Here is an 18,268-nt window from a genome sequence, read left to right on the forward strand (position 1 = left end):
GATTACCACCTATGTGGTAATTAGGGGTTACCTTGTTTTTCCCAAAGGGTATGACTATACATTTTTTGGCATTTAGCTTAAGGCCATGACTCTGGCACCAGTTATCCATTTCTATGAGACCTCTCTGGAGGATGTCTGTGTCTGATGGAGTGTCAATTATGGTGCCCAGTTTGCAGTCATCTGCAAATTTTGTCAGCCACAATCTCCTATGTTTGCCTGCACTTCAGAAAAATAAATGCCGAACAAGAGGGGGCCCAGGACTGAGCCCTGTGGGACACCGCTCGTGACCGGCTTAGTCTGACATGGCACCAGCAACTCTAACCCTGTGGGTTCTGTCCTTGAGCCAGTTTGCAACCCATCTTGTGACATATGGGTTTACATCTAAGCTGGTGAGCTTTTCTATGATGCCCGAGTGGGGTATTGTGTCGAACGCTTTTGCTAGGTCAAGGTAGGCTGTGTGAACTGCCTTACCCTCATCAATTGCCTTAGTGACTGTTTCGAAAAAGTCGACCAAGTTCAAGAGGCAGGATCTGCCCTTGACAAAGCCAAATTGGGTAGGATCCAGTGTCTGTAGGTCCCCAATGACTTTATTTATGAGTTCCATTATGATCCTCTCCGTAGCTTTGTAGACGAGGCTCGTCAAGCTTATGGGGCGGTAATTTCCAGGGTCCGTAGAAGCACTGCCTTTGTGGAGTGGGACCACAGTTGCCGTACGCCATTCTTTGGGTACGTATCCTGTAGTAAGGCTAAGATTAAACAGCAGCCTTATGTGTGGGTTTAGTTCCTCATTGAGTTCGTGTAGCACACAGCCGGGGACACCGTCTGGTCCCATTGATGTTTTGTTTTTTGCTTTAGAGAGAGCAGCTCTCACCTGGGCATCTGAGATGTTTGGGAGGCTAGACTCTGGTGGGATAGATATTTCTCCTTTTGGGGGAGGGAGGGGAGAAATTTGCACTGAACCTGTCTGCCAGTATGTTGGCAATGTCTGTGGGTTCAGTGATTTTTGTATCATTTTGGACTAATTCTGAGCATATCTGGGAGTTTCCACCCAGGTTTCTAACATAGCTAAAGAAGGCCTTATGATTGTCTTTTGTGTCGTTAGCGATTTTTCTCTCAAAGTTGGCCTTGGATGATTTTATGAGTGATCGTAGTTTTTTGCTAGTAGTGATCAGAGATGCCTTCCCTTTTAGGGATTTTGCTCTGTCATGTAGTAGCTTTCTCCTCTTGTTGTAGAGTTTGTTTATGGCTGGGGTCCACCAGACTGGGCGCCTGCCTTTGGTGGAAAGGGTCTTGATTTTATTAGGGATTGCTTGATCCATACATTCCTGGAGGTGCTCGTGGAAGGCATTTGTAAGGGTTTCAGCAGCATGGGTTGTGGTTTCCACTGGCTCGGGGGCCTTGAAGGATACCACTCCAGTCTTAAGAAGTGTGAAGTTTGCTTTTGAGAAGTTCTTCACTGTGGTCTTTTTTGCTGGGGTTGGGGGCGGGATGTGGATCTCCAATGAGATTACTTTATGGTCTGATCTCACCAATGAGGGATATACTTCCGGTGTGGAGCATTTTGTCCCCATGTTTGTGATGATCAGGTCTAGTATATTTTCTCCTCTTGTGGGAATGGTGACTAGTTGTTCCATAGCATTTGAGTTTATGAACTCCAGGAACCTTTGGGCTAGGGTGTTGGGGCTTGAGTAATGTTCCCAGTCTATGTTTGGGTAGTTGAAGTCACCCAATATGATGGTGTTTGGAGAGACATTCATACTCTCCAGTGTCTTCAGGAAGGCTGTGTGGGTTTCCTGAGTTTGAGAGGGTGGTCTGTAGCATGCTACAAACTGTAGGGCAGTTTTACCTATGGTTAATTGCACCTGGATGGTCTCCGATTCTTCGTGCGTTGCCACTAACCTGGAGGTGTGGGTATCCTTTATGAATATGGATACTCCCCTCCTTTTGTGGTTCAGTCCGGATTTTGGGGCAACGCATGATATGAGGTATAACCTGATAGTGCTGGGGTGCTCTCAGGAGCCTTGAACCAGGTTTCAGTCACAGCACAGACATCAATGTTCTCCATACTGAGGAGGGCTTGAGGGCATGCATCTTGAGGTTTAGACTTCTGGCATTGAGCAGTATTACCCTTAGTTTTTCTCCATTTCTGTTTTCTAGGGCGGTAGGTTTATCATTTGAGCCTTGCCTAAAAAGGCACTATGGGGTGGCAAGAGCCTTTGCCAATATCCGGAAGCCCAGGGGTGACAGGTGCAAGCCGTCCCTTGCGAAGCAGTGTGGCTTGTCAAGCATGTCATCCCAGGCAGACAGACATTGGATCCTCTTAGAATGACACCAGTAATTAAGCCAATTATTAAAGCTGATCATTTTGTCTCTGTATTGTGGCATCATTCTTGGTGAGGGTAGGATACTGCTCAGGGTCAGGGTCATACCGGCCTGGGCTACATAATCTGAGAGCTCCTCTGTCTCTCTTCATGTAGTCCAGGGAGGTTCGTCTCGTTCACACCGGCATGGACAATGACTGAGTCATACTTGTACTTGCTGTGGAGTGACCTGAGTGCTTGTGTTATGTGGCGGATTCTAGCCCCCCTGACAGGCAGCTTACTGTGATCTTTTCCTTGTTCAGTCTGGTGAGTGGGACGTCAGTGTGTCTGACTATGGAGTCACCTATAACAAGTGTGTCTGGCATTGTGTTTGGCCTTAAGGGCTGTGACTGTTTAGCACACTGACTTTGAGAACTATGTGTTGCATGTCTTATGTCTTGAGGTGGCAGTTGCTTGGATGTCTGCTTTGGAGGCCTCTGTAGTTTTGGTAGATTTTTGATCAGTGCCTCCGAGTATGTCTTTGTGTGTTTGTGTTTGTTTTGCAGTTGTGATAGTTCTATGTGAAACTGGGTTTGTGGTGTGCGTGGTTTCCTTCTCCTCCTGTCTGGTCTTGCCAGTCCTGAGTTGAGAGAGCTCAGCCTCCAGTTTGGCTATATAGTTGCATCTCTCACATGAATTTGTGTTTTGTGGGAGAAGGAGTGGGTTGTCTGTGTACATGAGGCAATTGTAACATTGCCTCAAGATGCCCAGATTCACCAGCTGAACAGGAGAGGACGCTAGCAACTGACCCTTCGACATGCTAGAAAAAGTGAAAAGGTTTGCTGTGTAACTGAGTCAGAAGGGACCTATAGGGAAATGAGTACTCAAGGGGATTCTAGGCTAATGTAGTACTTTGTTTAGTATAGAAGTACTTTACCTATATAAAAATGCTTTAGGAGCAAGTGCTGAGCTTTTGAGATGGAGAATAGACTGTTTAGATTGCAACTAGAGAAGTTCTAAGGGAAAAATTGAAGAGCAGACTTTACGGAGCCAGAAATAGTTTAACCGGCACTGCCCGATAGTGCTCTATGAGCAACTCCACGCTAAATCACGCAAAAGCACGCTAAAGTGGGCTTTATTACAGGTGGCTGAAAAGCTAGGAATTGACCCAAAATGGCCAATAGACTACAAGTTTCTGGCTGGAACCATTCCTCTAGGGACAAATAGGCTGCTCAGTGCTCCCCACTCCCACTGGTGAACAAAGACGCTTCCTTTTATCCAAATAGGGATATGGAATAGCACAGGAACCAAGACAAAGCCCAGAGATCAGCAAACTCTGAAGACTGGACTATTCTAGTTCAGTAAGGCGGGAAAACAAGATTTTTTTTTTTTTTGTTTGTCTTTTTTGCAGAAAACAGAGGAAAAACAGACAGTAAATGCTATAAATGCTTTTAAACGGCTAGCGCACTTGAGTTTGTTAGCCTACAGGTAAAATTAAGCAACAGATAACTTTTTAAAACTGCAAAACAGTTAATCAACACAAAAACAGTTTAAATAAAATGCAGAGCTCTATAAACAGGCGAAAATGCAGTCGCTAAGCAGTAAATAATCAAAAAGCCAGAAAACAATACTTAAATCAGGAAAAAGTCACTCTCTTGCTCTCTGCTGCTTGTAGAACTCTGCAGGACACGACGAGGAGCGGTGCTGAGTTGAATACAAGCAAAAAAGCGCGCTAAAGCGGGCCTTATTACAGGGGGCTGAAAAGAGTTAGAAATTGACCCAAAATGGCCAATAGACTACAAGTTTCTGGCTGGAACCACTCCTCTAGGGACAAATAGGCTGCTCAGTGCTCCCCACTCCCACTGGTGAACAAAGACACTTCCTTTTATCCAAATAAGGATATGGAATAGCACAGGAACCAAGACAAAGCCCAGAGATCAGCAAACTCTGAAGACTGGACTATTCTAGTTCAGTAAGCATGGAAAACAAGATTTTTTTTTTTTTTTCTTTTTTGCAGAAAACAGAGGAAAAACAGACAGTAAATGCTTTTAAACGGCTAGCGCACTTGAGTGTGTTAGCACTACAGGTAAAATTAAGCAACAAATAACTTTTTAAAAGTGCAAAACAGTTAATCAACACAAAAACAGTTTAAATAGAATGCAGAGCTGTATAAACAGGCGAAAATGCAGTCGCTAAGCAGTAAATAATCAAAAAGCCAGAAAAAAATACTTAAATCAGTTATAGCAAATACAGTTATAACAAATGCTCTGAAATATACTGTATATTTCCAAAATGTTTGAGAAGGACAGTCAGAACACAAGAAGGTTCAGGCAAAAGAGAAAAAAAAGAAAAAGTTTTGTTTTACTTTTTGAAAGGGAAAAAGGAGGAACAGAGAAGGCCTTATCAAATGTTCTCTCTGTATTAGGCAGAATGAGCTAATGACACTAGACTGGGAGGTGTGTCACAGTAGGGGCGGGCAACTGTAAAGCCACCAAGTATAAGAGTAAGACACCAACAGGGAGGGAGGGTGGGACAAAATAGCCTACAGACACAGCAAGCACTACAGAGACAAATGAAAGTTTTTAAACAGATAAGGATTTGTGAAGATACTGAATAGACAAAGTGCTTTATATATATTAAATTTTAAAAGCAGTAATCTGTAAAAATAATCAAAAAAATCAAGATACTTATATTTCCAGCTCAGTTGCGGTCAACAACTTCTCTAGTCTTGTAAAGACAGAAACCCTATCCAAGTTAGGGCTTAAAAACCAGAATAGCTTCTTCTTCTTTTTTTTTTTTTTTTTTTTTACAAGAACACAAAAGAACCAGCCCCCACTAGCCAAAAGATAATTACACAGAGGAACTGTTTCAGTTTACACAATAGCCTACTGGATGTTGTAGATGGTTTTTTAGGTAATCCAGTCTTACTCCAGGTACATTACCCCCCCCCCCCCCCCAGGACACCTGACGGGTACTACAGAGTAGCTGATTCCCGCACATTTTTCCAAGAATCCTACTGCAGATCCAGAGACCATTTCCCAGGGACCTAAAGGTATTAAGTCTACTACCGCCAAAAAATCCTACCCCTTCGGACAGGCATTCCAGAGCTTTAGACAGATGGGATAAGAAGGTATACACTTCTGCAACTTCTGCCATCACTGCATTGAATTGCCAGATGTTCATGTTTCACTGTTAATCGTTACATTTGGGTAATCTGCTGGCAGGTTGCCCTCAGTCGGCCTGAATATCAAAGTCTTGGGTCCTGTGTCGGTTGCTGTCCCTTCCATGACGTCAGGTAGTCAGTGGAATAAAACATGCAGCCGACGCCATTACATCAGTATTTCTTGCCACGCGGTGCCAGAAGCAGTTCGCAAGTGCCGTTCGGCCGACTCCTGAAATTTTCATTTTCGAGTTTCAGAACTGAAGACTTCAACTTAAAGCTAAGTACCCCGTTGGGGAAACTTTTTCTTGCTCCTTACCGATGTCAGTAAAAGTTAATTGTATTACTTGTGGGAAGCAAATACCTCAAAGATTTTCATTTGTACTGTATTCCTTGCCTAGACCCTGACCACGACTTACCTTGCTGTTGCTTCAAAATGTTTCACTTCTCGGTTTAATAATCCAGAAGTAACGTCGATTAGCCATCCGACTACTGGAATACTGAAAACACGCAAACAAAAAGAGACAGACTGTTGAGGTCCAAAACTGCTGACGACGCTTCTCCTAAGCCAGTTCGCGGGTACTCAGGCATTTTCGCAACCCCTCAGGCCCGCTGCTTCTGATTTGCAGGCCTCTACTGCGACCCATTCGGAGTCAGGTGTGCTTGGAGATGCTTGACCTATGGAACCCATAGATATATGTCTACCTTGGATGGGTCCAGAGCCGCTGAGCAGGCACCGGCTTCTGAGGGTGTATTCAGGCCTACAGGCATATCAAACAAACTCCAACTTCAGTGCTAAGGTCTAAATCTCGATCTAAGTCTAAAAAAAAACTACGCCCAGGCCACATGTTCAGGCCCCTATGCCTAAAAAACAAATGATCAAAATGTCTGAAGATTTAATTACTCTAATCGGGGGTGGTCAACCCCCCCCCCCCCTCCAAGAGGCCTAGGATTGAATTTGACTGAGTCTTCTGAGCAGGACTCTGTTTCTTCTGACTCCTCTAATGACCTGGATTTGTCCATTCCTACTTATGAGGACTCTGATGCAGAGGATTCCATTTCTTATGCTTCTCCACCTGAGGATTTCTCTTTTGGGGAAGCTTTTTACGTACCTTAACGGAGCATTTCCACTGGGAAAGTCAGGATTTCTCTGAATCCAAAATGAGGCTTAGGGATTTCCTTCTTCCTCAGCATAGGCCTGTGGCTATACCTCCTGTACTAGATGTTATGTTTTCAGAATCCAGTATGGCTCCTGATTCATTTGCCTCCAGTCCCTAGCAAACCAGACGGGGGTACTACACGGTTCCGGAGTCCCACAAATTCCTTTTCAAAAATCCTGTTGCAGACCCTGAGACCATTTCTCAGGGGCCCAAGGGCATTAAGGCTTCTACTGCTAAAAATCCTACCCCTTCTGATAGAGACTCTAGGGCGCTTGATAGATGGGGTGAAAAGGTTTACACTTCTGCAACCTTAGCAATCAGGGCTTTAAACTGTCAATTTCATATGCTAAAATATCCGCAACATATCATGGGACTGCTTAAACAGAAAATGATGATTTCTGACTCTATGGAGAATAAAGATTTGCAGGATTTATTGCATTCAGCTGAACAAGTTGGCAAACATACTTTGCAGTGTGGTTTTGATTCCTTAGAGGCCTCTTGTAGGGCTTCTGTTACTGGGTCTGTGCTTAGAAGGCATGCTTGGATTAAGGAGCAATCTCTGCCTGATCATGTTAAAGCAAAACTTTTGGATGTGCCTTTACAGCAGGACCGTTTATTTGGCAATAAGGCTGAAGAAGTTTTAAAAAGATGGAAGATAAAGCTAAATCTATGCAAACTGTGAAAGATTTCTTACAAGTGCAACCTCCTAGATGTAGTAGGCATTGGCCTACTAAGAACTGGCCCTTTCCAGCTCCTTCCAGAGCCACTATAGCCAAGCCCAGACATTCCAAAACCACCAAGTTTCAATCCCAAGGGACTTTCAGAACTAAGCAATGGGGTGTTTCCACTTCCAAATCTGGAAACAACAAGGCACCACCCTATGGTAAGCAGTCTCAATGACTTCCCTCTGAAATTACCAAGCACTTAACTCTTAGCCGCCCCTTTAGAGGGAAAACTGGCTCTTTATTCAAGAAACTGGCAACTTATAACCCAGGACAAATGGGTTTTAAATATAGTGTCCCAGGGATACAGATTTCATTTCCACATGCTGCCAACTCCAAGCTGGTGCCCAGACCTGCCCCCAAATCAGTGGGCAGAGGCTGAGAAACCAGTACTTTCCCGTCCTAAACATGGGGGCAATTCAGCTAATACCAGAAGAGGAAAAGGGACAGGGTTTCTATTCGACTTTTCCTGGTACCCAGAAAAGACAAATCATGGCGTCCAATTCTGGACCTGTCTACGCTAAACACCTTTCTGAACATTCCAAAATTCAAGATGCTGATTCTTCACCAGTTACTACTTCTGCTAGGCAAGGATGCCTGGTTGGCAACTCTCGACTTAAGAGGCTGACCTGCATATCCCGATCAGGCAATCTTGCAGAAGATTCCTCTGCTTCAAAGCAGGCTGCATGCCTTATCAGTTCTCTGCACTGCCCTTTGGCTTGTCTACTGCACCCAGGGTATTCATAAAGTGCATGGCTCCAGTAATTGCATTTTTCAGGCAAAGAAATATTCAGATATATCCATACCTGGACGATTGTCTAATTCAGGCAGAAAACCAGGCCATTATTCTAAAACATCTGGCGTTTATAAAAGACTCCTAACCTGTCTAGGGTACACCATAAACAAAAAGAAATCTCAAATGGGTACCTTCTCAAAAAATTACATTCCTGGGTGCAAGCTTGAATACGACTGCCCAGATGGCTTTCCTTACGCCAGAAAAGCAAATTCATTTGGTGACTTATTTCAAACAGGCGGCAACAAAAACCCTCGTATCTGCAAGGCAAATACTGCAAGCCTTGGGGTTCATGGCCTCATGCATTCTTCTAATTCCATATGCAAGACTGCATACGAGGAAACTTCAGTGGTACTTAAAAAGTTTATGGAATCTACATGGTCACAGCCTGGAAACAGTGATTCCTATCATACCTTGCCTGCGCCTAGAAGTTCCAATGGTGGACAGAGGCCTGCCACCAAAACAAGGGACTGCCATTCACACCACCCCCTGCCACCCAAACCCTAACTATAGACGCATCAGACTGTGCATGGGGGGCTCATCTGGCAGAGAAATGCATTCAGGGCAAATGGAGCCAAAATCAAATGCACCTTCATATCAATCAAAAAGAAATGCTAGCTGTACAGAATGCACTGACAGCCTTCAAGAACTACCTTCATCCAGTACAATTACTGATAGTCTGACAACACCACGGTTATGTGGTACATAAGCAGGGGGGTACACTTTCCTACCTCCTCTGCAGACTAGCCATGGCATTGTGAAGCACTGCCTTGAGCTACCAAGTACAACTACCAGCTCAATTCCAGTCAGGAAAGCAGAAAGTTCTGGCAGACGAACTAAGCAGAAATCTCATGGACCCTCACAAATGGAAACTGGAACCATGGATTTTCAGCATGTTGACAAGCAAATGGAGGAGCCCAGACCCAGATCTTTTTGCCTCACCCCAAAACTACCAGTTGGACAAATTTTGCACAAGATCTCATCCCACGAAAGCCTGGAAAGTGGATGCTCTGTCCTTCAGCTGGAAAAACCTATCAGTCTATGGTTTCCCCCTCTGCCTTTGCTCTCCAAAGTTCTACTAAAAGAGAAATTCTCACTTTATTCACAAGCAGGAGTTCCTCGTTAAGGTGCACTAGAAGTTTTGGAGTTATGCATAATGGATGTTTGTTTTGTAGTGTGTCTAAAATCAGAATTTATATTGGTCAAAGACGAGCTTATCATTGGATAATATGTAAATCTTGGCAGATGTGCCTGCATTTTTTCTGGTCACGGTGTCCTTTTTTTTGGCGTGACAGCTGTTTTTGTTGCATTTAAGTGGGGGTGTAATGTAACTGCATTTTAATTGTGTGCGTGTCTGCGCGTGTGCGCGTGACGGCTTTTTAAAATGTTTGAGGAACATAATTTTTATTACACAGAAAAGTTTACCATTACTGTTCCTGGATGATGTGATGGTAATATGACAGTATTTGTTTTAATTCTCCTTCCTTTTTTTGCAAGGTAAGACTGCACAGTTTTCAAATTGCAGTGCCACTAGGGAGTTGCAGTTGCTACCATTTCAAATGCCCATGTGTTCCTTTTTTGAAAGCATTGAGTATTTGAAGGCAATAACATAACACACACAGTGAAAAAGACTGGAATTTGTTTTTCCTGAAATAAAAGCTCATTCCCATAGACTATTGAGTTGCTAACTATTGTAATATGGCATTTCAGCTTCAAAATGTTACATGCAGCTATTATAGGAGCGTTTTATGTGTGCAAAAATCTCAGGATGTTTGCATTTTTTTCCTTTTTTCCTCAGGACCCAACTGTCCAAGTAGGACTGTCCTGCATGAAGAGGGACAGGTGGCCCCCCTATAAGGGATTTGATTGACACTCCTGATTTATCTCATGCTATTATTGATGGTCATAAGAGTAGTCCGTTAAGCTAAACTTTGCTGTAACAGTACTGCGTTTTAGAGGAGGGGAAGCTAAGTTCCAGATTATAAGTTAATGTTGGCATGTTACAAACTATGGAATGTCTTACATGTTTTACATTTGTTGCTTTATTGATGCAATTATTTGATTAATTTTAGGCTTCTCAAGATGAAAAACCAAGCATTCCAAGTCTCCTGGATGGTATCCAGGATTTTAACAGAGCAGGTAACTTTCATTTTGTCTTTGCAGTTTGAAGTGTTAATAATTAAGAGTTGTATATTTATTTTGGTTTGTTTTGGCTAACAGGTGATCTTGTGTGAACAGTCTCTGTATTCTGGTTGGCTCTGCTGTTCTGTAGTCACTGTTGCTTCTGTCCTTTTTTTTCAGACTTTCCACTTTAGTTAATTGCTTTGAATATGCTTGCAAATAGGAGCATGCCCCAACTTTGTTGCTGTCCTAGTTTTGTGTTGGCCAAGTGAATGTTTTTAGTTTGGACATTGTAAGCCTCTCTTTTTCCTATGGAAAATAGTGCAGGCAGATGTCTGCCCTTGGAGTTTGATTCCTAGATTTGTTGCCAACATTCCTCATAGCAGAGCTGGACACCCCCCTCCCCCCAAAGTCCAGGACAAGTGGTTGAAAAGCCGCTACTATGTTTTTTTTTTTTTTTTTTTTTTTCCTGTTGCAGGAGATAATATTTTGCCATTCTGTCTTTTCCTTGCAGAAATCTGTTGTACTCGGTCTTGAACTTTTTTACTGCTACACAGTGACAATTGGCTACATTTCTGTATTCTGTATTTTTCTAGTTGCCTTGTTTAGTAAATTGCTGTTTCCTAATTCCATGATGCCCCCCTCCACCCCCAGACCTTGCAGTTAACTTACCAGTTAGCTCAGCATGTTAATTATGAGGCTTCTTATAGCAGTGACACAGGGGTTTGATGCCCTTTTGGGGGAGGGGTTGGCATAATGGTTAAGATCTTAAGCTTTCAGATACAGGATACTGGGTTTGATTCTGAACTCTAGTTATTGGCTAGGCTTATAATGTTCTGTAGGCTAGTGATAGCCTACTGTTTACCTCTGAACCTTTAAAAGTGTGCCTGCAGAGGAGTCCACTTTAATTTGCTCATTTGCAAACCAGTTCTTGTTTGGAGAGAACTGTCCTGACTCATAGCACAGTTTTCAAAAAGTTGTTTTTCTGCCATTTATGGGCCTTCTTCAAGCCCAAGTAGGTTATGACATTGGCTGAAAGGGCTTGTTCTGCCTCTGGTCTCCCATAAGATGGAGCAGATGAAAGAATTTAATGGTCAAAGACCAAGCAAGCAGAGAATTTGTGGCTATAAAATCCTATCAGTTCTACTGGGTTCTGAGGACTTTTGAGATGTTTGAAACATTGAGTCCACTTCCATGATATCACTGGCTTGTTTCTACTTTCTCCCTGCCTTACCCATTGAAGGCAGATATTGAGATCTCCTCATAAGTGAGACTCTAAACTACTTCTAAAGTTATCAAGGTGCACGTGCCATACTGTCTTTCCCAGTTGCGTACAGTGAACATCTGATGTACTTCTGTTCACTTCTTGCAGTATTCTTAAACTTAGGGGATCTCCTGCCTGAATGCGACCCGATGTCTACCAGTATAGAAAAGTGTTAAACTGCTGTAGAGTATGTGGGACATTGTACGTAAGCTGCTGTTGGACATAGGCCGTAAAACTGACATACGCACATACCATCCTCAGAACTTTTCTGCCGCCAGTCAGAACTCCATTTCGACTGTCGTTCTGATCATTTCAGCATTTGCAAGTTCAGCTTTTTGCCAGATAAGTACCCTGTTGGGGAATTTTCTTCTTTTACTGCCATTTTGGTTGTGTCATCCAAGAAGGGCAAGTTCCAGTGTGGAAGACAAATTCCACATAAGGACAGCCATTCTCAGTGTCTTTCGTTTTGGCCCTAACTACGACCACAAGTCCTGTAGCATTTGCCGCCACTCTGTTCCATAGAACCTTAGAAGCAGGCTTTCCTCTCTCGCTATATTTCTAGAGAGCCAGTGGCTTAAGTTGCTGTCTAAGCGTGTGGAGGGTACCTCAGGATTACTGTTGCAATCATCACATTTGGTTTATCCCTGCTGGGGTAGCCCTCGGCTGGCCGGAATACCAGAGACTTAGTATTTCTGCATCGGTTGCTGTTTCTTTAAGACTGACATCAGGTCATCAGAAGTATAAAGGAAGGCAGCCAATGCCATTACATCAGGCTTTCTTGCCGTGGAGCCCAAAGCAGAAGCAGTTTGCATGAGTGCCGGTTGGCTGCTACCTGAGTTTCGTTTCTGAATTGAAGTTGAAGTCTTCAAAAGCTAAGTACCCCATTGGGGATCCTTTTTTCTTTCACTAACCAATGTCAGAAAAAGTTAATTGTGTCACCTGTGGAAAACAGATACCACACCAGGACTTCCATTCCTACTGTGAGTCACTTATCTAGGCCCAGACCACGATGTCCCTCATTGTCGGTTCTGTGCTTTAACACCAGAACTGTTCGTCAGGCCCTTACTGTAGCCAACTTTTTTTAGTTTACAGTCCTCGAATTCTGATATGGCTTCAGTAAGCTGTCAAACAGCTCACCTTCCAAAAAAGGTAAAGACAGAGACAGACCCCACAGGACTAAACCTTCCGATGACTCTACCACCAAGCTGGTAGTTAGTCCTCCGGAATTCAGTGAGGCGCTTTTGCAGCCCCTGATGCCTTCTTCAGTTAATTCACAGATTTCTACTGAGACCCTTTTGGAGTTCGGTATGCCGCAGAGCTCTTCATCATCTAAGGGTCCTGCGGTCATCTCTACCTTGGATGGATCCAGAGCCACTGTGCAGGCACCAGCTTCCGAGGAAGTCCTTTGGAACACCGAATCCAGACATAAACCGACACCTTTCACGGCTACTGTTCTTTCTAAACCAACTGCGTTCCTTAGGCCCAGGGGTCCAACCACCCCAAAGAAACCACCTTCCAGACATTCTTTGGCAACTGCTCCCTTGCCTCAGTCACAAATGCTTAGAATGGCAGAGGGACCTTATCATTTTGATTAGGGGAAGCAAAGGCACTCCCTCAAAAAGAAAAAGGTATCCGTCTCCAGAAGTTTTGTCTGAACAAGAGTCAGATGAATCTGATGCATCTGACTATGAAGACTTGCAGCCCCTCTCTACATATGAGGATTCTGATGCAGAGGTATCTATTCCTTCAGCCTCTCCCCCAGAGGATTTTTCCTTTGGGAAAATCCTGCATAGTTTAAGGGAGCATTTCAAATGGGAGAGTTAAGACTACCCACAGTCTAAAAAGCTAATCAGAGTTCTTGGACCTTCCACAGCACAGGCTGTTGGCCATCCCCCCAGTCCTAGATGTGGTAGATGTCTTCCTTGAATCCACTTCGTCTCTAGATGCCCTCCCTCCTGCTCCCGGAAAGCAGGACAGGTAGTAGAGTCCCTGACTCTCACAAATATCTCTTTAAAAACCCAACAGCGGACCCTGAGGTCATTACTCAAGGCCCAAAAGGGGTTAAAGCTACTTCAGCTAAGAATCCCACCCCCATCAGACAGGGATTCCAGAGCACTAGACAGATGGGGTATTATACACCTCAGCTACTCTTGCTATCAGGGCACTCAGTTGTCAGTTCCATATGCTTAAATATTAGCATCATACCTTGGAACTCCTTAAAAAAAATCCCTCCTTTCCTGCATGGGCAGAATTTAAAGATTTACAGGAATGAATGCACTCTGCTGGCCAAGTAACTAAATGCACTTTGCACTGCGGATTTGACGCCCTCCTAGAAGCTTCTTGCAGGGCAGCAGTCACTGGATCTGTCATTAGGAGACATGCATGGCTTAAGGAACAACCCATGCCAGACCATGTCAAATCAAAATTGTTGGATTCACCCTTGCACAAAGATAACTTATTTGGTACTAAAGCAGAAGTGGTGTTAAAAGATGGAAGAAAAAGCAAAATATATGCAGACTGTTAATGATTTCTTATAGGTACAGCCCCCTAGGTTCAGCAGGCATTTTCCTTCCAAGCACTGGTCCTTTCCTGCACCTAGTAAACAGGGCCAGCCTAGGCCCCATGCAGACAGACCTCCAAGACAGCAGTTCCATTGGTTGCAAAGATCTAAGCAGTGGACTGCCTCCACTTCAAAGCCAATGAGTTCTAAGCCACCCCCTTATGCAAAAACACACACTGACTCACCACCTCCCTACCTTGCCTCTGCCCACCATCACATATCCCTAAGAGGAAAACTCTCCTTTCACTCAAGCACCTGGGCCACCATTACCAAGGACCAGTGGGTTCTGAACGTTGTGTCTCAGGGGTACAAATTCTCCTTCCACACCCTACCAACCCCCAAAGAGTTCCCAGATCTACCACCAAATCAGTGGGCAGAGGCTCAAAAGCAAATCCATACCCTGCTCTCTGTGGGAGCAGTAGAACACATTCCTGCAGAGCAGATAGGCCAAAGCTTCTACTCCAGACTTTTTCTGGTACTCAAAAGAGGGCAACCGGCATCCCCATCCTCGATCTGTCCATTCTAACCACCTTCCTGGTGATCCCAAAATTCAAAATGCTCACCCTCCAGCAGCTGCTACACATGCTGTCCAAGGACGCTTGGCTGGTCACCCTGGACCTAAAAGAGGACCTACCCCCACATTCCCATCAGGGAGTCCTGCAGACAATATCTTTGCTTCAGGGCAGGATCTCAACACTTTCAGTTCTTGCACTTCCGTTTGGCTTGTCTACTGCTCCCAGAGTTTTCACAAAATGCCTGACTCTGGCCATTGCTTTTTGTAGACAAAGAAATATTCAATTTTATCCCTACTTAGATGATTGCCTGATTCAGGCAAACAGCCAGGAAAAGCTGCTCAAAGACCTGGCCTTTGTAAAAGATCTACTAACCTCCTTAGGGTACACAATCAACAAAAAGAAATCCAAACCGGTACCCACCAAAGGAATAATCCTCCTGGGAAGAAGACTGGACACAGCATCCCACTTGGCATGCCTAACACCAGAGAAAGTTTCCTATCAGCTTACGTCTCTCAACTGACCACCAGGCCCCAGCTTTCTGTAAGGGAAATCCTGCAAGTCCTGGGGTTCATGGCATCTTGCGTAGTCCTTATTCCATATGCCAGACTGCATATGAGGAAACTTCAATGGTACCTAAAAAGCCTTTGGTGTCAGCACACTGTATCTGGAAACTCTTCTACCTATTATCCCTTGCCTGAGGGAAGAATTTCTTTGGTGGCTAACAGCCTGCTCCCGCAACAAGTGACTGCTCTTCTCCCCACACCCTGCCGCTCAGTCCCTCACCACAGATGCATCAGACTACGCTTGGGTTGCACACCTGGACGGCAGGTGCATACAGGGCCAATGGAACCCAGCAACTCCCTGTGCACATCAGTCTAAAAGAGATGATGGCTTTGCAGCAGGCCTTGCTAGCTTTCAAACTCCTGCTCTCTCCAGGGGTTCTCCTGATCAAAACAGACAACACCACAGTGATGTGGTACATCAACAAGCAGGGAGGGACTCACTCCTACCCACTGTGCAGGCTGGCCAATGACCCTTTGGTTCACAGCCTCTTCCATGCAACTACACCTGTTAGCACAATACCTGCCAGGCTGTCTAAACTCCCTGGCAGACCAGTTAAGCAGAAAACTGTTGGATCCCCATGAGTGGCAGCTCAACAGAAACACCTTACTAATAACTCAGAAATGGGGAACCCTGGAGGTTGACCTCTTTGCCTCCCACACAATCAGCTCAGCAAATTCTGCACCAGGGAGCATCACTGCATGGGATGGAAAGTAGATGCCCTGTCCTTCCCCTGGGTAAACTTCTCAGCCTATGCCTTTCCTCCCCTACCCCTCATTCCCAAGCTACTGATCAAAATAAGGGAGGAAAAAACAAGGACCATTCTCATAGCTCCAGACTGGCCCAGACAACACTGGGTACCCCTTGCTGCGCACCCTGTCCCTACTGCCCCAATGGAATCTTCCTCTGGTTCCCAACCTCGTAACCTAGAGGGCAGGGGAATTCATGCACTCCCAATTGCAAACACTTAATTTGGCAGCTGGCCTTATAAACCTGACTGATCTGCCCTTCTCAGTAAACAGGTTCTGGATGTTATCTGAGAGGCCAGACTCCCTACCACCAGAAAGTCTTATGCTGATAAATGGAAAAGGTACTGCACCTGGATCCAGGCTAAGGGAGCCAATACAGCACAGCCCTCCATCTTTCTCATCCTGGACTACTTAGCTGACCTACTACACAGAAGTCTCTCTTTCTTCTCTGCTGTTTCCACTCATTTTCCCACTGAGCAGCCTCTTTTCACACCCTCTGATCAAGCAGTTCCTCTGTGGGGCTAACAATTTGAGACTCCCCAGAAGGGCAGCAGCACCGGCTTCATCCTTAACTTTCTCTTGGAAAAGCTCACCCTGCCTCCATTAGAACCAGCTTCTTCTGCAGAGCTAAAAATTTATCTCCTGAAAGACCGCCTTCCTCCTGGCCATCTCTTCAGCCAGAAGAGTCTCTGAGCTGCAAGCACACATGGCTGTGGAGAACCCTTCATCATCTTCCATGAAGACATGGTACCCCTCAGAACTAATCCATCCTTCATGCCCAAGGTGGTTTCCAGTGTGGCTCTCAGCCGATCCATCCATTTGCCCACCTTCTTTCCTAACCCTCAAAAGGATTCTGCACATGTTCTTCGTGTTTCACTGTTGCAGTCATAACTGTAGGGTACTCCTGCCGGCAGGCAGCCCGAGGTCAGCCAGAATATCAAAGTCTGGGTCTGGCGTCGGCTGTATCAGCTAGAACCCTGACGTCAGAGCGTATGGGTATAAGGCTGACAGCTGACGCCATCTTCTCCAGTCTTTCTTGCCGTGCGGTGCAAAGCAGTTTGCTAGTTGTTGGATGGCGTTTTCAAGACAACGTGGTGTGATTGTCGTCGGTCCGAAGTTTCTACTTCTCTTCTCAAAGCTAAGTACCCCGTTGGGGAAACTTTTCTTGCTCTTCCAATGTCAGAAAAAGTTGTTAATTGTGTATCGTGTGGAAAACAAATACCTCATAAAGATTTCCACTCTTACTGTCTACCTTGCTTAGGCCCTGACCACGACGTTTCTTGTTGTCTGTTCTGTGCCAGGTTTAATTCTCGCACTATCAAGCGTAGGTACGATTGGGCCTTGAATTACTTCGGTAGGCAATTTAATTATAGAATGTCGTCGGAACAGACTACCGGATTTCAGAAGAAGCGCAAAGGCAAGGACAGGCCTCCGAGGTCCAAACAGGACACGTTGCAGCCGGAGCCAGCTTCAGGTTCGGCGGTCGTCAGTGAGGCGCTTTTGCAGCCCCTGTCGTCTGCCACTTCAGAACCGATGGCCGACACGGACTTGCATGGTGAGCCAACTAGGCCTAGTATTTTTTCTGCTGCTGGACCTTCGGACGTCGTTCCTTCAGATGGATCCGGAACCGCTGTGCAGGTACCGGCTTCTGAGGGGTCTTCAGGCCTTCACACATTACTATATCCACAAAGCCAAAAGCTAAGTCAAAGACTCCTGTTAAACCCAGACATTCTACTCAAGCTTCTTCGGATACAGCTCCCAAGACTCAGAAACAATTACTTCGGATGGCTGAGGATTTATTAACTATGATAAGGGGTTCTCACGCTCCTCCTGAGAAAAGGCCTAGACAGGATATCCCTTATGATTCCTCTGATCAGGCTTCTGTATCCTCTGTTTCCTCCTCTGATCAGGATTATTCCTTCCCTCCTTATGAGGATTCAGATGCAGAGGATTCTGTTCCCTCTGCCTCCCCCCCCCTGAAGATTTCTCTTTTGGGGAAGCCTTGCATGAGATGAGGGAGCATTTTCATTGGGAAGGTCAGGATTATTCTGCTTCCAAAAAGAGACTCTGGGAATTCCTTCTCCCTCAGCACAGGCCTTTGGCTATTCCTCCTGTACTTGATATTGTGGATGATGCCTTCTCTGAAGCTAACTTGAATCCTGATTCCATGCCTCCTGCTCCTTCTAAGCCTGACAGATTTTACAGGGTCCCTGATTCTCATCAATTTTTATTCAAGAACCCTTCTGCTGATCCTGAAACTATTTCGCAAGGTTCCAAGGCTGCTAAGGCTGCCTCCTCTAAGAATCCTATCCCCTCTGAGAAGGATTCTCGTGCTTTGGACAGGTGGGGCAAAAAGGTTTATA

At 45.0% G+C, this 18,268-nt stretch overlaps 1 protein-coding gene across 1 annotated transcript in view; it reads left to right on the plus strand.

Annotated features, from left to right (window-relative positions):
- The window catches only part of LOC122793969, a gene marked incomplete at its 5' end in the record, with an annotated part of 253,604 nt that overhangs the window by 65,998 nt on the left and 169,338 nt on the right, over positions 1-18,268 (plus strand). Inside the window, 1 exon segment of the mRNA XM_044062025.1 lies at positions 10,208-10,274. Coding sequence (XP_043917960.1) covers positions 10,208-10,274 — 67 coding nt within the window.

This window comes from Protopterus annectens, chromosome 2.part1, assembly GCF_019279795.1.
Source record: "Protopterus annectens isolate FY-2018-M chromosome 2.part1, PAN1.0, whole genome shotgun sequence".
Lineage (NCBI taxonomy): Eukaryota > Metazoa > Chordata > Ceratodontiformes > Protopteridae > Protopterus > Protopterus annectens.